This window comes from Hyperolius riggenbachi, chromosome 2 (assembly GCF_040937935.1).
Source record: "Hyperolius riggenbachi isolate aHypRig1 chromosome 2, aHypRig1.pri, whole genome shotgun sequence".
Taxonomy (NCBI): domain Eukaryota; kingdom Metazoa; phylum Chordata; class Amphibia; order Anura; family Hyperoliidae; genus Hyperolius; species Hyperolius riggenbachi.
Window position 1 is genome coordinate 353,221,528 of NC_090647.1, and position 19,113 is coordinate 353,240,640.

The 19,113-nt window shown below is 41.0% G+C and overlaps 1 protein-coding gene and 1 long non-coding RNA gene across 9 annotated transcripts in view; one reads left to right on the forward strand and one right to left on the reverse strand.

Annotated features, from left to right (window-relative positions):
* LOC137546791 (uncharacterized) overlaps positions 1 to 19,113 on the reverse strand; it is an 80,498-nt gene that overhangs the window by 46,213 nt on the left and 15,172 nt on the right. For both annotated transcript variants that reach the window (XR_011026372.1, XR_011026371.1), the window contains exons 2-5: positions 18,745 to 18,835; positions 16,117 to 16,241; positions 7,221 to 7,390; positions 600 to 871 (exon numbers count right to left, since the gene is read on the reverse strand). This is a non-coding gene — a long non-coding RNA (uncharacterized lncRNA). The remainder of the gene's footprint in view (positions 1 to 599; positions 872 to 7,220; positions 7,391 to 16,116; positions 16,242 to 18,744; positions 18,836 to 19,113) is intronic.
* REN (renin) overlaps positions 1,361 to 19,113 on the forward strand; it is a 46,344-nt gene continuing 28,591 nt past the window's right edge. The window contains exons 1-7 of one of the 7 annotated variants that reach the window (XM_068269638.1): positions 1,714 to 2,009; positions 2,886 to 2,956; positions 4,885 to 5,038; positions 7,229 to 7,352; positions 7,488 to 7,606; positions 12,744 to 12,940; positions 18,751 to 18,873. In XM_068269638.1, the coding sequence (XP_068125739.1) occupies positions 4,901 to 5,038; positions 7,229 to 7,352; positions 7,488 to 7,606; positions 12,744 to 12,940; positions 18,751 to 18,873 (701 nt within the window). In that variant the 5' untranslated portion in view covers positions 1,714 to 2,009; positions 2,886 to 2,956; positions 4,885 to 4,900. The other 6 variants (XM_068269641.1, XM_068269639.1, XM_068269643.1 and 3 more) reach the window with 6 other exon arrangements.

Sequence of the window (19,113 nt, forward strand, 5' to 3'; positions counted from 1 at the left end):
GATATCACAACTAGAGATGGATATTTATCCATATATTTTGGTAACAGTGGCGTAGCAATAGGGGTTGCAGAGGTCTCGACCGCACCAGGGCCTTTGGGCCAGAGGGGCCCTCCCTCGACCACAGTATTAGCTCTTTATTGGTCCTGCGCTTGTAATGATCACTTCTATAGATGCTTTAAACGATAACAATCATTAACAAGCTGTATCACATCCCCTTCTTGCACCTCTGACATTGTGGTTGTCCTTGGCAAGTTTTGGTGCGCCGTATCAATTGTTATGTATAGAGTGCTTGGTCGGAGCCCCATGTAAAACTCGCACTGGGGCCTATAGCTCCTTAGCTACACCACTGTATGGTAATGTTGGGCACGCTACCAATTTTGACGAGATGTGAAAAAAACAAACGAAAAAACTGACAGACAAGGAGGTCTTAAATGACCCCTCCTTTTACCTTGTGTATAATGATTCTGAAAAATAAAGGGGAAACAAATCTATTAGACCGCTAATAAATGCAGCTCAAATGCTACTAGCCAGACCCACCCTCCAACATAAACTGACTGAGTCACTGAGATCACACACTTTCAAAAAATGAAAAAACTAACCTGTGCTGAACAATTCATTGTAAGCCTTCCTTCCCTGGGGTTAATAGATAGTCAAGGGCACACCGGAATTTCTGTCAGCTTGTATTACTGGTGCCCATGCTGGTGCAAGCTTCAAAGCATCCCGGCTCCTTTTCCCTACTTGACATACTCCTATTGCATTTGTTTTCCAAGTCCTCTTTTTTTTCTCCACTCCTTAAAATTATCTTACTGATGCCACCAACAGAGCCAGAGATTGTAATGTTCCTTCATATCCTTTTTTTTTCTTTCTTGTCCTTTTCACAACAAAGAAATAAAAAATCATATTAAAAAAGATATTTATAGGTCCATTGTTCATCAAAAGCATTGCATAGTCCAGAACTCAGAAAGAATGAGAAATAAAAAAAGTCCCATATGGCACAAGGACGGTGAATATGAATATTATCTGGAGTCTGATTAACATATCAGTGTAGTCAAGAAGTATAACAAGGACACTCAATAAAAGATTCAGTATAAGAAATCTTCTTTTTTTGTTATTAAAGAGCTTTATTGAACTGATCAACAGATACAATAAGCTTAAGTAGCAAAACAAACATAATAGTAAGTTCAAAAGACAGATGTTCAGTATAAGAAATATTCTGTACATATCTTAGGAAAATACAATAAAAAAATACAGCAGAAAACCATATACGTCTATTTTGAGGTTGAATACTACACAGACACCTTATGCTGCAATAGCAGAGCAAAGCTGTTTCCATGGAGAAGGGAAGTGGGATGATGGTGCAGCACATACTGGAGCATCCTCTGGTGGATGGTGTAAGGAGCAGAACAATTGGGCCAGATTTATCAAAGCATTACGACAGTTTTTTCTTCTAAAACTGTTCTAACCAGCAGAGGAACAGTTCTGCATGATAGTAAGAAACTTCCCAAAGCCTATGTAATAGTGGTAGTTCAGCGTGGATTTCTAGAGCTCTACTACAGTTAAGAAAAGTGCAAATCCATTCCTACACTGCTGCAGAATAAGAAGTGCTCATTAGCAGTTCTTCAGATGCAGGCTAGATGTGATTTGTGAAGGGCTCCTCCCCCCTCACTCAGAGCTTGCTGACAGCAGGTGTGTTAGTTACCTCAGCAACAGCAATTCCCCTCACACACTGCACTGCCTGAGAGACCTTCCTAACTCCTTCTATTCCTTACAGTTTAAGAAGGAATCTGCACTATCTAGTGATTTCTTAGGATGACTGAGACAGTTCTGCACGGATTTCTGAAAACCTACTAATATTTTGTCTCAGACACTCTTAAATCTGGTCCAATGTGCTCAGGGGTTGCTGATGGAGATTTAAATGAGCTTGGGCAACATCTGAACACATGTGGCCATGTATGGCTGTGCATGCCTGAGTTTAGTACAATGTGCATACGCACCATTACAGCAATAAGGTTGATTATGTTTTTATCAGAAAATCAATGATCTGAGCCTTCATTTTTTATACGTTTTCATGTGTAACTCATTATTAAAAATAACATTGTAGGACCATCATTACACTAGCCATACATTTTTACATTTGTGGTTTATCAAGTGTACGATATCTATTAGATATTGACCTTTACCTTGCAACACTACACATTTAATTACAATTCAATAAAAGTCTGACTAACTATCATTTAGAATACTGCCACCACTATCTTTATAGTGGTCTATGCACAATAAGCCTATGCAGTCATCAGGCATGTACCACTACCCACACCACTACTGCATATTTATGGCCTCAGTCCACCTATTATTTATCAATGTAAAAAAAAGACTAAATGAGCCTCCTTTTATCATAATTTCATGTTAGTGTTTCAAATCGAATGTATTACAACCCCCACCCCCATGATGTATGGAAGGTGGGGGTTGTAATACAACAACAACAACAACAACCTTCATTTATTATCATCCAGTTGCCACTGTCCTACCCTTCCCTTTCACACTCTTCAATAAATGGGCACAAATTTTCTAGTATATACTAATTAGGTCACTTCTACTTCTCTTTTACAAGCTAAATAAGCCAAGTTTGTCTAACATGTGGTTTTAACTGTATTCACTCAACATGTGTTTAAATAAAATATATATTATTGATTTACTGGTAATTGATGTTATAGTGTGCTGACATGCTTGATTTTTTTATGGTTACCTGTCGTTTAGTAATTGTGACACTGAAGAGCTCTGCTACTGATTGCTTAAAGTGGAATATAACCCAGTATTTCTTTTTTTGCTCTTAAAGATTATTTACAGCATATAATATACTAACAATGTTACAATGTTTTTTTTAGTAAAACAGCATTTAAAGGGTTAAATCACAGGACTGACTTTTTCTCCTGCAGGGGCTGCCGCATCCGAACTGGTGATTAGCTTATCTTCTGTATACATTCTTTACTTGATACAATTAAGTAAACATTCTCTGGCTATGTAGAAACTTATGCTAATGAGTCCTGGAGTGAAACACTGCTCAGGAATCACTGATGGCTGCATTTAAAACAGAATTACAACAGTTATGAATAAAATGCACCAGCAGCTTTCAAAGTAAATAAACTGAACTTTGGGAAGTTATAATTTATAAATGAATTATAATACTTGTGTGCAAAAGCAAATATGATAATTGTATGGGTTATAAGAAGTAGGAAAACACATTTTTGTTGAACATTTTGTCAGAGTTTTAAACCGCTTTAAGCATACTATCCCCACTGGTCCAAAGTGTTACTATGGGTGTTTATTTTCTCAATGGCAAGAGGCAGTTTCTCAATGGGAAAACTGGCAGGAACATGAAAGCCTATCTGCTCATGTGAAAAAAGCCTTACAAAAGGTGGTCAAGCGCTATTCTGTCACAACAATTGAGTTAAAACTTAAATGGTGCATAATATTATACATGCATCCAGTTAAGATTTATGTCTTTAAGTTTTTGGATCATGCTGCCTTGCACGGTTTATATAGATGGTAATAAAAAAAAAAGTGAAAAGCATTGGTAGCACTAATACAAGGGGTATAGCTGTATAAAAAACATATGTTGCGCAATAAAGCCACAGTTAGGCAGTAACATGTAGTTCTACCATAGATCTGTCATAGACCAAACTATATTAGATGCACATATCCAATCATATCCACATACACACATGGAGTTCCTCCTTATAGAAAAAATCTAAAAAATCTAAAATATTTCTGTAATCCGATGAGGGTGTTTTGACTTCCATAGATTGGTTGCAAAAGTTATGCAGTCTGTGCAGTTCCTTAAGATATATTCACAACTTCAGTAAATGGAGTTCCCGTAGTGAAAAACGATCCAATATAAAAGTCTAAAACAGGTTCAGTGTATACCTTTAGCAGTTAATTGTGAGATAAGTGGATATAAAGCAGTACTAGTGCAGTAAGATGTTACATGAAAGGCTCTGGCCGGTAGCCTATCATATTTATGAGACCTCAGCATCTGCAACAGGCTCGTGGGCTACTCCTGGGGTTGTCCGTGGGTTTAATACCGAGCCGCCGGCAGTACCAGACTTGTAGCAAGAGCTGCGATGTCACCACCATACATCAATGCTACAGGGGATGGCTTCACCACTCACAGTTTACTCCCTTGCAGTCGAGGGGAGGATTTGCCCAAACACTCAGAGGTGTGTGTTGTTCTGCCTACTTCTGCTTGTGTCACAAGTTTACGCAGCTACACTCTCAGCACCATCTAAGTGTTTCTGCAGTAGCAACTTTCATCAGGACACGTTTTCCCGTTTGTCAAGGACTTATATAGAACCTTGCATTGACATCATCTGTTACTTCATTTATCAAAAATTAAAAATACCACAATGAAAAGGCCACAAAAAAGTAACAGGAAAAACAGAGAGACAACCACCAATGACTGCTTATGATGAGCAGGTTAACTGATAACTTTTTATCTAAAGTTATCTGTTTTCTAGAGATTCAAAACATTTCAGGCAATTTAAAGCAAACCTGTGAGGTTTGCTAAAGGCAATTTGGAATACTTACCTCGGGAGGAGTAAGCCTCTCCCATCCTTCTCAGCCAGGCCAGTCCAGCAATGAGACCCCTAAAGTGCGGCCTCCCTGCGCAGTAGCACGGACCCACTGGGCCTCCGATCACGCTTGGCTTTTAGAGAAGAAAGCTGAGCCAGTCTATGCTACTGCGCATGCATGAGCTTTTGATAAATTATTTTTTGGGGCCTCATTAGTGGAAGATGGGAAAGCCTCTGGAGGATCCAGAAGCTTCCCCCTCCCGAATTGTAAATATATGCTGAAAATAAATTAACATTTTTCTTGTTCTTGTCATAGGATACCACTCCGGAAAATGCCAACCATCCGTGAAACATTACGAGTCATGCGGCTGAAAGCAACAGAAGTTTTCCCAGAAATGAAGCTGAAGGGATTGTGGGGAAATCATCTTAATAATAAAACAGCACCAACAGTTCTTACCAACTTTCTGGATGTGAGCACAGAGATATGCAACTTATGACTCTTGGCAATGGAAACATATTACATTTCAGGGGAGGCTATTTTTTCCACATATGTACCAAAATTTGAGGTTTTCTACTTGATCGTCAGGCAAAGATCTGTCCATGGAAAACTATGCTTGCACATAGGGCAACCATCAGAGGGATACATGTGGTACTGCAGTTCTGTGACCTGGCTAAGGAAGCATGCTGCTTACCTTGCATGAGAGGCTTAATGGTGGGTACACACCTTTGACGTCACCCGTCGGGGATTGGGACCAGATCCCCTTGGGCAACATCACTAGGCTGGGCTGCACAGATGCATGTCAGCTGTGTAGCTGATGATGCACTGCGTTGCAATGCGTGGAGACGGAGGGACAACGGAGCATGTTCGTGATGTCACACAGCGGGTAGGGAAGCGTCATGTACAATGTGATCGGTCATTGCTGGGAGTGAGTGGATCTGCCAGGCAAATCGCTTGCAGGTTGAGGGTCAGATGTCACGAGACTGTTTACGCAAGCCTGATTATTGGCTGAGGTGGTTGTTTTTGCCCACCTCAGCCTCCCATAGTAAGGCATGTGTACGAGCCCTAAGAGGAACCTGAAATTTACCTTAATAAAAGCTGATACATTTTCGTGGATTCTGACAAACTTTTTGCATCCTGTATGCACATCGGCAGCACTGCTCAACTGTTCTCGGTCAGAATATGTAGGCCCAACAGCTCACACTGGTCCTATTACATCATTCTCTTTTTGACAACTGGTAAAATTGCTCTGAATGCGTGCAGCCTACATATTACAGTCAAGCAAACTGCCAGCTGAGCCCCAGTACTTGGGTGGACCATAGTAGTGTCCATGCTAGTGGAGTACACAGGGTCGTGCTATGAGCACATCGCGTAACACTTAGGAGCGCACACTAGCTGACAGGATCACGCGCTGCGTGCGGATGCTAATAGTAACCCTTGCAATGTGTCCATGGTAGATTTTCCTGCATCAAGCTCCATGAGAGCTGCTTATATGTAGTAGAAGTCATGGGGAAGCAGGTGACAAATTTGGCTCTGATTTGCAGTGGTCACTTCCGGTTTTTGCCCACACAGGAAACCGGTATAACACATAATTATGACCAGCAAATTGCAGCCTTATCACATGCTTTTCAATGAGTTCTGCTACACACAAGCAACAACACCACACACAACTTCTGCTTTCTAGAAACCTTTTCCTTTTATTCTGAATTATTATTATTGTTATTACTGTTATTGATTTATATAGCGTAAGCATTTTTCATGGTGGTCAAAGTGTCCTAAGTGAGATAGTATGCTTTCCTGAAGAGATGCGAAGGAGCTAGGTTGTAAATTGCTTTGTAGATGAGAGTCTCAGGATTTTGAATTGTATCCTTTGTATAATTGGCAGGCAGTGAAGGGACTGACAGAGTGGGATAGGACTGGAGATGCAAGGGGGGAGAGCTGAATGAGTCATGCAGTAGAGTTTATGATGGACTGTAGCAAGGACAAACATAATAGTGGGTAGGCCGCACAGCGGACAGTTGCAGTAGTCTAGCCGTGAATAGGAATAAGTAACGAAAGAGCAAAAGTACAGACTGTGAGAGATATCTTTGAACGGTCTCAGCTTCAAAGCTGTATAGTTTACTGGATAATGGCTCTGCCTCTGACACAGATGACCAGGGTTCAAATCTTATCTCTTCCTGTTCAGCAAGCCAGCACCTATTCAGTAAGGCCTCCTTGGGCTAGACTGCCTAACACTGCTACTGCCTACTGAGCGTGCCCTAGTAGATGCATCTCTGGCGCTTTGAGTCCACCAGAAGAAAAGACCAATAATAAATGTTCTGTGTCTGTCAAGACCACCAGATGTCATTCAGGGGTGAGTATAGCTGTACTGAAGACCTTAATGCAAATGATATACTTTATCATGTTCCATTACATATGCTATACCATATGTTATATAACCATCATGGATCTACTGTGCCAGGAAAAGGCACACTGTTTGCTAGAAATGTAAACATATCAGTGTTTCCAGATGAACACAGTTCTAATAAAATGTTACTGCAGCAAATGTTTATGTAGGAGGCTCACAATATGCAAAACAAGGGTAAATAAACAAAATACAGTATTTTACTTTAACTACATCTGGATGATTATTTCTTTTTAAAGCTGTGTTTTACCTTTACAGACTCAATACTTTGGGGAAATTAGCGTTGGTTCTCCCCCTCAAACATTTAAAGTGGTATTTGACACCGGATCTGCAAACCTGTGGATACCATCCAGTCACTGTTCTCCACTTTATAGCGCCTGTGGTAAGTCATTGTGTATTTCAAAGGAAATCTCACGTTTGCTGAAAAAATGCAAACCACTTAATTTAGTTCCAGCAATAATAAATGGCAAAGATTACTTACAGTTTTTCAAAATTTCTAATTATTTTTCCACAACAGTGTCCCATAACCGATATGACGCCTCTAAATCCAACACCTACTTGGAGAATGGAACCAGCTTTTCAATACAGTATGCTTCTGGGAAAGTCAAAGGATTCCTAAGCCAGGATGTTGTGACTGTGAGTCTTTCTGTGATTTCATTTAGTCTTTACAAATAAATGTTTTTACACGCACACACACACACACACACACACACACACACACACACACACACACACACACACACACACACACACACACACACACACACACACACACACACACACACACACACACACACATGCATATACATATGCACATACATACATACACACACACATGCACATACATACACACACATGCACATACATACATACACACACACACACACATACATGTACACACACATGCACATACAAACACACACACATACACACACACACACATACACACACACACACACACACACAAACACACACACACATATACACTTACACACACACACACACACACACACACACACACACACACACACACACACACACACACACACACACACACACACACACACACACACACACATGCACATACATACATACACACACACACACACACACATACATACACATATACACTTACATACACACACACACACACACACACACACACACACACACACACACACACACACACACACACACACACACACACACATTTTGTGATTCCAGTGAAAGGACACTTCAGGGCCCCCTCTTGCATATATATGATAGTGCCACAAGTAGAAATGGGCACAAAATAATGGTAATATAATATCGAAAATGTTACCGATGTTCTATTATCCACTATGGTAGAATATCGGTAATTTTACCGATATTTAACTATGTCCTAACATAACTCTTTTCTCACACAGAACTCCCCCTTGATGCCTAAGGACCCTTTTTATACTTAATGCATTGGTATGTGTTAGTGTGCGTTAGTGTATGTTAGTACACTTTTTTTCCATAGCAGTGCATTGTGTAAAATATTTCAGTTAAAATGTGTATAGTGGGAACTGTGCCATAGGAAAACATGGGCATTACTTTGAAAATCAGTTTTCTTTAAGTTTTAACAGAGAGCAACTGATTGTAAAAAAAAGTGCAAAAGGGGCCTAACGTTAACCGATTCCCCCAGGTGGTGCCTAACACTAAAACTCACCCGATGGGTGGCTTAACCTTAAGTCCTGGGGGGATTTGCACTGCTCTGTTGTTTTCATTTCATTTGCAGCTAAGAACACTGTCAATTATTTTCTGTCCTTTGGAATAGAAAAAATGAGTATAATATTTATGACTAGCAGCACCAGGTAAGAATTATATTTTTATGGTTAGGCCTCTTCCGTGAGCGTACATCATCACCGTGGAACAGTCTAGTAGGGAATAACTTGTGCACATATTATTGTTGCTGAAGCTAACACCCTCCTTTGCTGTACCTGTTTTGAATGCAAGTTGGGTAAATTGCCCGTTTTTTTTAGCTCTGCGCATCTATGCAGGTAGTTAATTCAGGTGCAGCCTCTGGAAGCGCTGCCAGTGTCTCCTGCTATACAAATCATCTGTGTATGTAACCACCTTATTTTTACAACCATAAATACACTGGCTTTATGTGCATTAATCCTGTTAATTAGGCTTTTTAAGGTTTCAAGGTCTTTTAAGATTGTATTGGTAAAAGGATAACATATTAAACTGTACCCCTGCTCCATCTTGATGCAGCTGTTTTATCAACTTGAATCCGAGGCAAAGCAACTCTCCGAGGCCCAAGCTGCCAGGATTATGATTCATTGAACCATGTAAAGCAGTGCTTTACTGACAAACACAGGCAAATATGAATGTAGTTGAAAACAAGTGAATAGCAGGTGACTATTTTATTTACCTGCATTCCAATTTGTTCAGTGAGGTCCACATACAACAATATACAGTACAACTGCATAAAATGTGGTTCAGCCTCACATTTTTTTTGAAATATGTATACTAGTAAAGACACCATGTGCATTGCACATTTGTACTTTTTGGAGTAAGATTAGGCGTTACTTCCCCAGCAGACAGCAGATCACCTGACCCAGTCCACCTCCTTCCACTGCAGAAAGATATTAACTCTTTGTGACCAGTAGTGTCACAACAGTTCAGCAATATTTCCCTACTCAGTATATAAAAAACATTCAAGCATCCCCCATACTCTACAATGTGTTTATAAAAGCAAAGTGTACCTCTCATCACCTTCCTCTGCTGCAATAAAAAACTATTTCTGACTGCACTTTTATTTACCTTTTTTATAAACACTAGAGAAAGGGGGAAGATAAGTGTCACCTATTGAGGAGGTAAGAACTAGGCAAGAATTGATGATGAAACTTTGCTGGCCCTTAGGGTTGTTTTATACTAGACACGATTTACTATGTTCTCTGATCCATTTCCAATCGCATGCAAATCGTAAAATACAAGGACATTTTCAAAGTGATAAAAATCGCAGGAACCCCTTTATACTATCACTATATGATTTTGCCCAATCGCTAATGTCCTGCATGCGGCATTTCAACTACATTTTTCTTTGTGTTCCTAGCATCCAGGAAAAAGTTGAAAAACGTGAAAATCGCATTGTAAAGTCGCACTACGTTTATGATTTGAAGTACAAAAGAGCTCTGCAAGTCAACATCCTAGCAACATATGGAGTAAATGGGAATGGTCATAGTCATCATGGTCATAGTGAAAGACTGGCTAGCACTCCATCCCAGCTCTTCCATGTCACCTCAGCTTGGTGACGATGGACTAGGGGGAGGAGTTTGGACAGCTCACAGACTGCTGCTAAAACAAAAGCTACATTTCACATTGACACAAGACAACATGTTTGCAAACCCATCCTGACGAAGCAAAGGAACAACATTGAATAATGCATAAATAGTTTGCACATTGCAAGTTATATTAGCCTACAAACAATATTTATTTAGAAAAATAAGCCTGAACTAAGGCCTTAATTCACTTAATCCTGCTTGTCGATGGTTCACGCATGCCCATTAGCACGGACCGCCTCCGGTTTTGGAGGGAAAAGCCAGGCATGAAGTTACCTGTGCAGAAGAACGAACCCAATCAGGCTCAGCTTTTTTGAGAGGGTCCATGCTACTGGTAGACACAGTGTGGCACATGCACTGTGGAGGACCCAAAAGCTTTCACCTCCCGAGAGTATCCTAATTTGTGGTTTGCAAACCTCACCGGTTTGCTTTAAAGGGAACCGAAAGTGAGGCTTACATATTTGTTATTCCCTTTTAAGCATTAACAGTTTCCTGGCAGTCCTGCTGATCTCATTAGCTACAATAGTGTCTGAATAAAACACCTTAAACAAGCATGCAGCCAATCCAGTCAGACTTCAGTCAGAGCACCTTATCTTCATGCTTGTTCAGGGTATATGGCTAAAAGTATTAGAGGCAGAGGATCAACAGGACAGCCAGGTAGTATGCTTTGTTTAAAATAAAATAAAATAAATATGGCAGCCTCTATATCCCTCTCACTTTAGGTTGCCAGTTAAAGGAGCACAATAGCGAAACAACACTGAACGCAGTCCTCTGTTAATTAACAAACAGAAGATGATTCCTAACCCATGAGAAAAATGTATGTTACTAGTGCCACCTAGTGACCATTATTTATTACTTTCTACAATTATCATTTTGTATCTTTTGTTTTTATTTTATTTTATTACCACTCATTACCAGCCATGTATTACAGGTGATATTTCTACCATTTCTCAATCGCACTCTCTTTTTTCCCTTTCACTTAATAGGAGGATTTATCCCCCTGTACAGTTTTAGGCCTCTTGTACACTACATGCAATTCCGATGTTTTTATCTGATCCAGTTTTGGATTCCGATTAAAAAACATACTGCATGCTGGTAAGATTTTTAATCAGAATCCAAAATTGGACATATAAAAAATCGGATTTGCATGTAGTGTGCAAGAGGCCTAATGTAGATTTTCTTTGCGTGCTACCTTCCGTAAGAGGGAATTTGTGATATTTGAGGAGTGAGGTTATAGGACTACATAAGCAACAATTATTCACAGAGGATTTAGAGCTAGAACAAACCTAACCAGTAACAGGCCCTGCACTTATTTACAAGCTACAATAAAAAGGCCCTTATTTAATTATCATTTTCCTCCTAAGTTTTCTCCTAGGTGATTTTTTTTAACATTATAATATAATATATATGCCTTTTTAAGGTACTTGCAAGCAAGAAAACACTCATAATAATTTCAACAGTACTTTTTCACCTACTGTTTGGTACTTTTTTAACTGCAGATTGCTGAAAAGTTATTTTAAACAGAAGATGAAAAATGATCTCCTAGGAGAAAACTTAAAGGAGTTATCAGGCAAATTTCACTACAACCCATTTACTTACCTGGGGCTTCCTCCAGCCCCATGCAGCTGACAGTCCCACGCAGACAGCTCCGCATGTAGCTGGTGGCCTGGGTCCTCCGCACGGTGCAGAGGACAACCTCCTTACTGCACCTGCGTGAAGCGTCGCTGCCATTCAAGCTCACATTGTCCATGGCGTGCTGTACAGGCGCAGAACTACTGCGTCTGTGCAGTACGCCGTGGACATGAGCTTGACTGACAGCGGCGCTTCGCGCAGGTGCAGTAAGGACAACCTTAAGGTCTTCCTAGGCACCATGCGGGGGACCCAAGCCGGCAGCTGCAAACGGAGCTGTCTGCATGGAACGGTCAGCTGCAAGGGGCTGGAGGAAGCCCCAGGTAAGTAAATAGGCTGTAGTTAAGTTTGCCTGATGTCTCTTTTAAGAGAAAAAGTAAATTGAATAAGGGCCACGCATCTTTTATATACTGGGTTGAATACACTGCCATGAAAATTATAGACAGGTGTGTATAAGGAGTAGACAAACCTGCATAAATCTACCAAGAACATAAATGTAAAAAGGACAGTTTTCCTAAAAATGCATAAAGCATTCACAGAAAATCACAAACTGTTAGAATAATCATAGGCAGAAAGATCATGCAGTACCTCTTTAAACATAGCTACATATCCCCCTAGCACCAGTTTCTCCAGAATAGGACATTGTTATACACGTCATTATTATTAAAGTTTGCTTTCATTACCTTTACAGTTTCAGTAAAAAGTTTCACACCTTGTATTGTCATTCTGTTCTTCTTTTCTGATTACATTAAACTTTTTCCCCATATTGTTGCAACCTTTACCACAGACTAATCTTTCTTTTGTGCTTATTCCCTGCTCTTTGCCATGTGCTACAGGTAGCTGATATTCCTGTAATTCAGGTGTTTGCTGAGGCCACAGCCCTCCCTGCATTTCCGTTCATCTTTGCTCACTTTGATGGAGTGCTGGGGATGGGATTTCCAGGACAGGCTATTGATGACATCATGCCAGTCTTTGACCGGATTCTGTTAGAGAGAGTTCTACAGGAAGATGTATTCTCAGTGTATTATAGCCGGTAAGAGGAAACTCAATATACCTGCTTTTCAAACCATCTCTAGATATGTACCTCCATGCTATCCATTCTTAGCAAAAATTACCTCATAGTTTCCAAACCTACTTATGTGTCATGTAAAGAAGAACAACAGAGTTTCATTGGCCAGTAGGTCTCTTCCGAGCATAAGTGAACCGCAACTTTTATAATAAAATTATTGAAATAAACAGATGTGACGACATTGGTATAAAAATGTCCATATGGAAGAATGTGTTTATTGTCTTTAATGATACTACATTTTCATTTCCATCGGCATGAATGTTAAACCGAAACTTAATGCCTCTAATATTATCCCATCACACACATACAGACATCTGAGCGTACACCAACAGAAAAACAGAGGGCAAGGGCAAAAAAACATTTTTCTGCCCTTGCCTTGACAAAGGGGACTGGACTTGTCCCGAAACGAACCTTGGTATCCACGACCCTTCCTTTGACATTGTGGATACTTATGGCCACAGAGATCCAGCACCAGCGACCATCCTTTACAGGTTTGCAATTCTTTCTACATTGTTTATACCACCAATGTCAACACATCTGTCTATTTCAATAATGATATAATAAAAGTTACGTTCTACTTATGTTCCCGAAGAAACCTACTGGATAATGAAACTCTGTCGCTGTTTTGTATTTTGATTGTACTGTATCATATTTCAGTGGTGGCCACTTAGATATATTTTCAATTGCTTGTTTAAAATGTAAAGAATTAGACATTACTGTTTCCACAGGGAAATTGCTGCATGTTACGGCCCGTTTCCACTAGAGCGAATCTGCATGCGTTTTCTGCATGCAGATTCGCATAACCAATACAAGTGGATGGGGCTGTTTTCACTTGTCAGAAATTCTGTGCGGTCTGCTGTGCAGAAAAAATCTGCACGGCAGAGCCGTCAGAATTCGCATGCCGCACACCCGCACGCGAATCTCCACTAATGTAATGCAATAGGAAAACCGCAAGCATGTTAGTCTTGCGGTTTTCCTGGCATTTCCGCGTGAAAGCCCATGTCAATGCTTGCAGGCATTGACATGGTTAATATCGCATAGTGCAAACCGCGAGCGATTCCGCGTGAAAATCCGCATGGAAACGCAAACGAATCTGCACCCGCATGCGGATTCGTTGACGCGTTTTCCGCGACGGGATCGCAACGGACAAGTGGAAACGGGCCCTTCATGTTCAGTTGAATCTCTACAGCTAACAATTTACAGAGGTATACAGAATGCTATTATATAGTAATTCTATACTTCATGACTTCTCTCACACCCTGCACCCACTATTCCCACTGCTGACAGAATACCACAGCTGCTTTAGATAACCAGGATCTCCTTTCTTTGCAGACAATACAAGTGAGAAGATAAGCCCCTTCATACTGATGTCACACTAAAATGGTTTCCCATGCGGTAACAAACTCTCACATTATGCCCAAGAGACATCTTCTAATAGGCTCCTTATACTGTATATATTAATACCTTTTCACTCATTTTCATTGATACATTGTCATCGCAGTCCTACTGATCCTCTACTTCTAAGGCCTTGTTCACATCAATTTGCGCAGATGGCTGTGTGATCGGAACGCAACACGATTGCATACCATTTGCGCTGCTATGCACTGCTGATCCCATTAATTACAGTGAAAGGGTTAGCGCTGCGATTCTCGAAAAATGCATGCAGCAGCAAGACAGTGCATCACACTGCTGCACAGTGTATATGATGGGAACGGTAGAAGTGCTGTCTATACACTTCTACTGTTCTTGCGTGTCGCACACTATACGAGCTGCCGAAAATCGTATGGCAGAGCGTTTAATGGGAACGAGGCCTAATACTTTCAGCCATAGACCCAGAACAAACATATGCAGATCAGGTGTTTCTGACAATATTGTCAGAACTGACAAAATGAGTTGCATGCTTGTTTGTGATTCAGACACTACTTCAGCCAAATAGATCAGCAGGGCTGCCAAGCAACTGGTATTCTTTAAAAGGAAAAAATATGACAGTCTCCACATCACTCTCAACTCGGTTCACTTTAAGTTGTCCCCCATATCACATAGATGTGGTACAATCAAAAATGTATCATGGTTTGGCACCATAATTAAAAAAATAACAACATAGCTCCCAGGGCCAGATTTAGGCACAGAAGATCTGCCTCCCTAGGCTCCGCCTTGTGCCAAACCCACAGATTCTACCATGAACGCGGGTCACCTGACAAATCACATCACAAGTGTACTGCCTGCCCCCGTGCTCTGGCCAGCCTGGCTGCCACCCCTTACCATCCTTGAACCCCACTGTTGTCACCAAAACTAGAAAGCTGGGTGGGACTGGAATGAGGTAGCATAGAGAGCTGGATGGGTGGACTGGATAAGCAGCCCCATCCAGCTTGTCCTTTCAGCTCACTATTCTACATGCACTGAGCCAGGCTAGCCACCAACGATGGGTATAGAGCGTTGGTTAAGTGAACTGGATGGTCAGTCTCATCCAGCCCATCTATCCAGCTCCCTATGCTCAGGTGGAGAGTGGTGTCAGCACAGGATAATGGAGGTGGGTTTGTGAACCCAAGGCCAGATTTATACTTTTTGTGCTCCAAGGCCAAGTATGTTGTGGCTCCCCTTTCTCGTGCAGTTGTGCCCCTCCCATGCGTGCCCCTCCCATGCCATGTGCAACCCCCACTTCCATGTGTATCATCCTTGTACAGCCGCCCCATTCTTTTATGAACAACCCCCTTGAGCATTAGTTTCTCTTTGTCATGTGTTGTTCCCCGCTTTCAGCCTCCTCTTTCATATGTAGCAGCACCTCTTTCATGTCCAGGTGCCCCATGGGCTGCAGCCGCCCAAGGCCTGAGCCTGGGCCCTTGTGACCAGAAATGTGGCCCTGTGTGTACCCATGACAACCACCTCTCAGTACACTGGTGCCTCTAGGTGCATGCCTCGTGTGGCTAGTGCTATCCTTGGCCCCGATATCTCCTAATGTTTGGAAGTTATAAAGAGAAATACATTTCACACATAAAGTACACTGTCCTGCCACACCCTCACTTATTCTGAGTAGGTAATGAATAACTCATACATAAAAGTCTATAGCACATCCACAAAGGATGCCAAAAAGAACATAATTTAGAGTTGGTTGCATAGATTAGATATAGAAAGAGCATAACCTGGACTCTAAGGGCCTTCTCCACTGAGTGCGCCTCCATCAGGTTCTTGGGAAGGACATGATTTGCTAATGACATGGACACTTGCTGTATAAGGCTCCCTTATTACTCCCTTCTTGCTGCTTGTACTGCAATGTAAAGCAATTCTAGATGAATTGAAACAAGCCTGCAACTTTTTTTTGTGCAATTGCCATTAAGTGCCATGTAATGGGACTTTTTAATCACACCAAATATTGAATTAAAAATGCAAAGCAAGATGCAGAGGTAAAACGATTGCATTCACTCATCCCTGCAAGTTACCAGTGTAAAAAGGCCTTTAGCGTTTTAGACTCTCCATCGCAGTCCAGGTGACAAGAGCTACACAGCGTTCCAAATGATTATGCAAATTGTATTTTTTCCTGATTTTACTGAATAGTTGATTTCAAAGTACTCCTCAGAGCTACATCCACACTTCCAGTAATCAACCGGGGATACTCAAAGCTGCAGTCACCCAGTGCTCAGACAAGAGGAGACCGTCACCAGGATAAAAGTGTCATACATCCGTCAGCTCAATTTTAAAAGTAGTTGCAAAGATTTATTCAAAAGCACATTAAAATTGTATAAACAATACTCACATCGAGGGCCCTTATGACAGGGACCCTTTTGTAATAATATCACGTCAAGTGCACAACCCGTGCACACAGAGTAAACAAGATTTTGGAGTAAAAGTCCAGTCTCGACAGCTCTACCGGTTTCGGCATTCCGCCGTTGTCAGGAGCGAGTCTGAATAGTTGGTACAAGTGGCATTCAGCATGATTTTGAGTCATCAATCATTAAAGTATAATTTGAATGTTACTAAACAAACCCTCTAATGATAATGGTATGTTTTTCAAAAACAAAAAAAATAAATAAAAATGCATTGTTCCAAATTATCCAAATTACTTTTCAAAACACGTTATAGGTCCTAAAGAACTTAAAATGGTCATATTTACTGAAATAAAAAGCTATTTCAATCAAAAACAACTGACAACAGGTCAAGTTACATATGAACATAGGATCCCTTATTTGACAGTAGCTTTACAATTCTTGCATCCATTGAGCTTGTGAGAGCTTTTGGAGAGTTTCTGCTTGAATTTCTTTGCACAATGTCAGAACAGCCTCCCAGAGCTGCTATTTTGGATGTAAACTGCCTCCCGCTCTTATACATCTTTTGCTTGAGGTTGCTTTAAAGCAGGGGTCTCAAACTCGCGGCCCGCGGGCCATTTGCGGCCCGCGATACAATATTTTGTGGCCCCAAGGCCCCAGAGCTTGTAGGGGCCCCCAGTGGCTACAAGAGGAAAAAAAAATTTTTCAAATCGGCCTTATAGTTTTTGAGAAAATCGATTTTAAAGTTGCAAAGGAAAAAAATACACATTTAAAAACCCGCCGACTTTAATGGTTAATAGCAAATCCACCTTAAATGCTAGAAACCCTAAATTTGCAGGATATGTTAAGGAGATCATTAGGAATAAGAGGAAAAAACAATTTTTCAAAAAGACCTTATAGTTTTTGAGAAAATCGATTTTAAAGTTTCGAAGGAAAATAGTATACTTTTAAATGCGGTAAATGTCACTTTTAGTAGCAAGCCTAACGGTAGTGTAATTTTACATGTATCAAAAGAAAGAGCAATACATTTCCTGACAGAGTTTCCAGGGGGTCCATACGCAGCCGCAGCGCTTTGGCCAGGTATCGCTATACAGCCGTAATATGGCTGTATGAAGATTCCTGGCATTTTTTCCTATTTTCCCAATTTTTTTTTTTATGTTTAGAGTGGGCGGGCAGAGGCGGCGATCCGCCGCGATTGACGTCAGGAGGGGCAGAGCTGAAGCTGAAAGCTCTGCCCCTTCCAGGAAATGCCGGCGGATTGCCCCCGGGGCAATTTGGGGGCTCTGCAGCCCTCGTTTTGCGGCGGGGACACGTGAACTCCCTTATGCGGCCCAGCCTCATCCTGACTTTGCCTCCTGCGGCCCCCGGGTAAATTGAGTTTGAGACCCCTGCTTTAAAGGCTCTCAATAGGATTGAGGTCGGGAAAGATGGGGACCACACCATGAATGAGTTTCTCTCCTCTTATGCCTTGTTCAAGGCATTCAACTATTTCAAACTTTTCGACAGAAGAGAGATAGTTTTTCTTTCTTTTATTGCTTGAAAATGGTGGTCTGCTTCATAATGTGGAACATCCTTTTTTAGTAGTTTTTCCTTCAATCGGGCTCAGCTGGCAAACTACTTATCAGAGATTGATTTCAGTGATCAAAAAAGCCCTGAGACACGACACCATTCATGAGTTTAATTAAAAAACAAAATATTTAATCTTTATGACACTTGCATAATACAATTTGCATAATAATTTGGGATGTAGGGGTGGTACAGGTAGATCTTTCATACATAACCTTACTTATTTTGGAACATAAATATAAAAAAAGAATATCCAGCAGCAGAGGAAAAGTGGAGGCTTTCAGACAGTCTGGATGTGGAATCTCTTCTTTGCTCCACCTTACACAGCAATTACAAAGAGAGTCACTACATCTATTGATGATTGATCTTTATCTGTGGGGTGGGGGGAAACTACATCTTCATGATATTTTTGTAAGATTTTGATCTTTTTATTTTACTCACAACCAGAGATGCTCAGTCAAGACCAGGAGGTGAAGTTATATTTGGAGGCTCAGATCCCTCTTACTACTCTGGGACCTTCCGTTACGTCAGCCTGAAGAAACAAGGATATTGGCATATCAACATGAAGGGGTGGGTAAACAAGCAGCTTATCACTTAGTATGATCAACACACTGACTCTCCAAAGACCCGTACATATGATCAACCGAACAGCCTGATTGTCGTCTGATTTTGGTCTGTTGGACGACATCAGGCGCGAGTATGGATGGCAAACGTCTACATGACTAGTTGTGTGAGTTGATCCGCCTGATCCAACTGGCAGATCAACTCACATGATGGTTGGGCTGATGTCGTGCATTTGGCCACATTTGT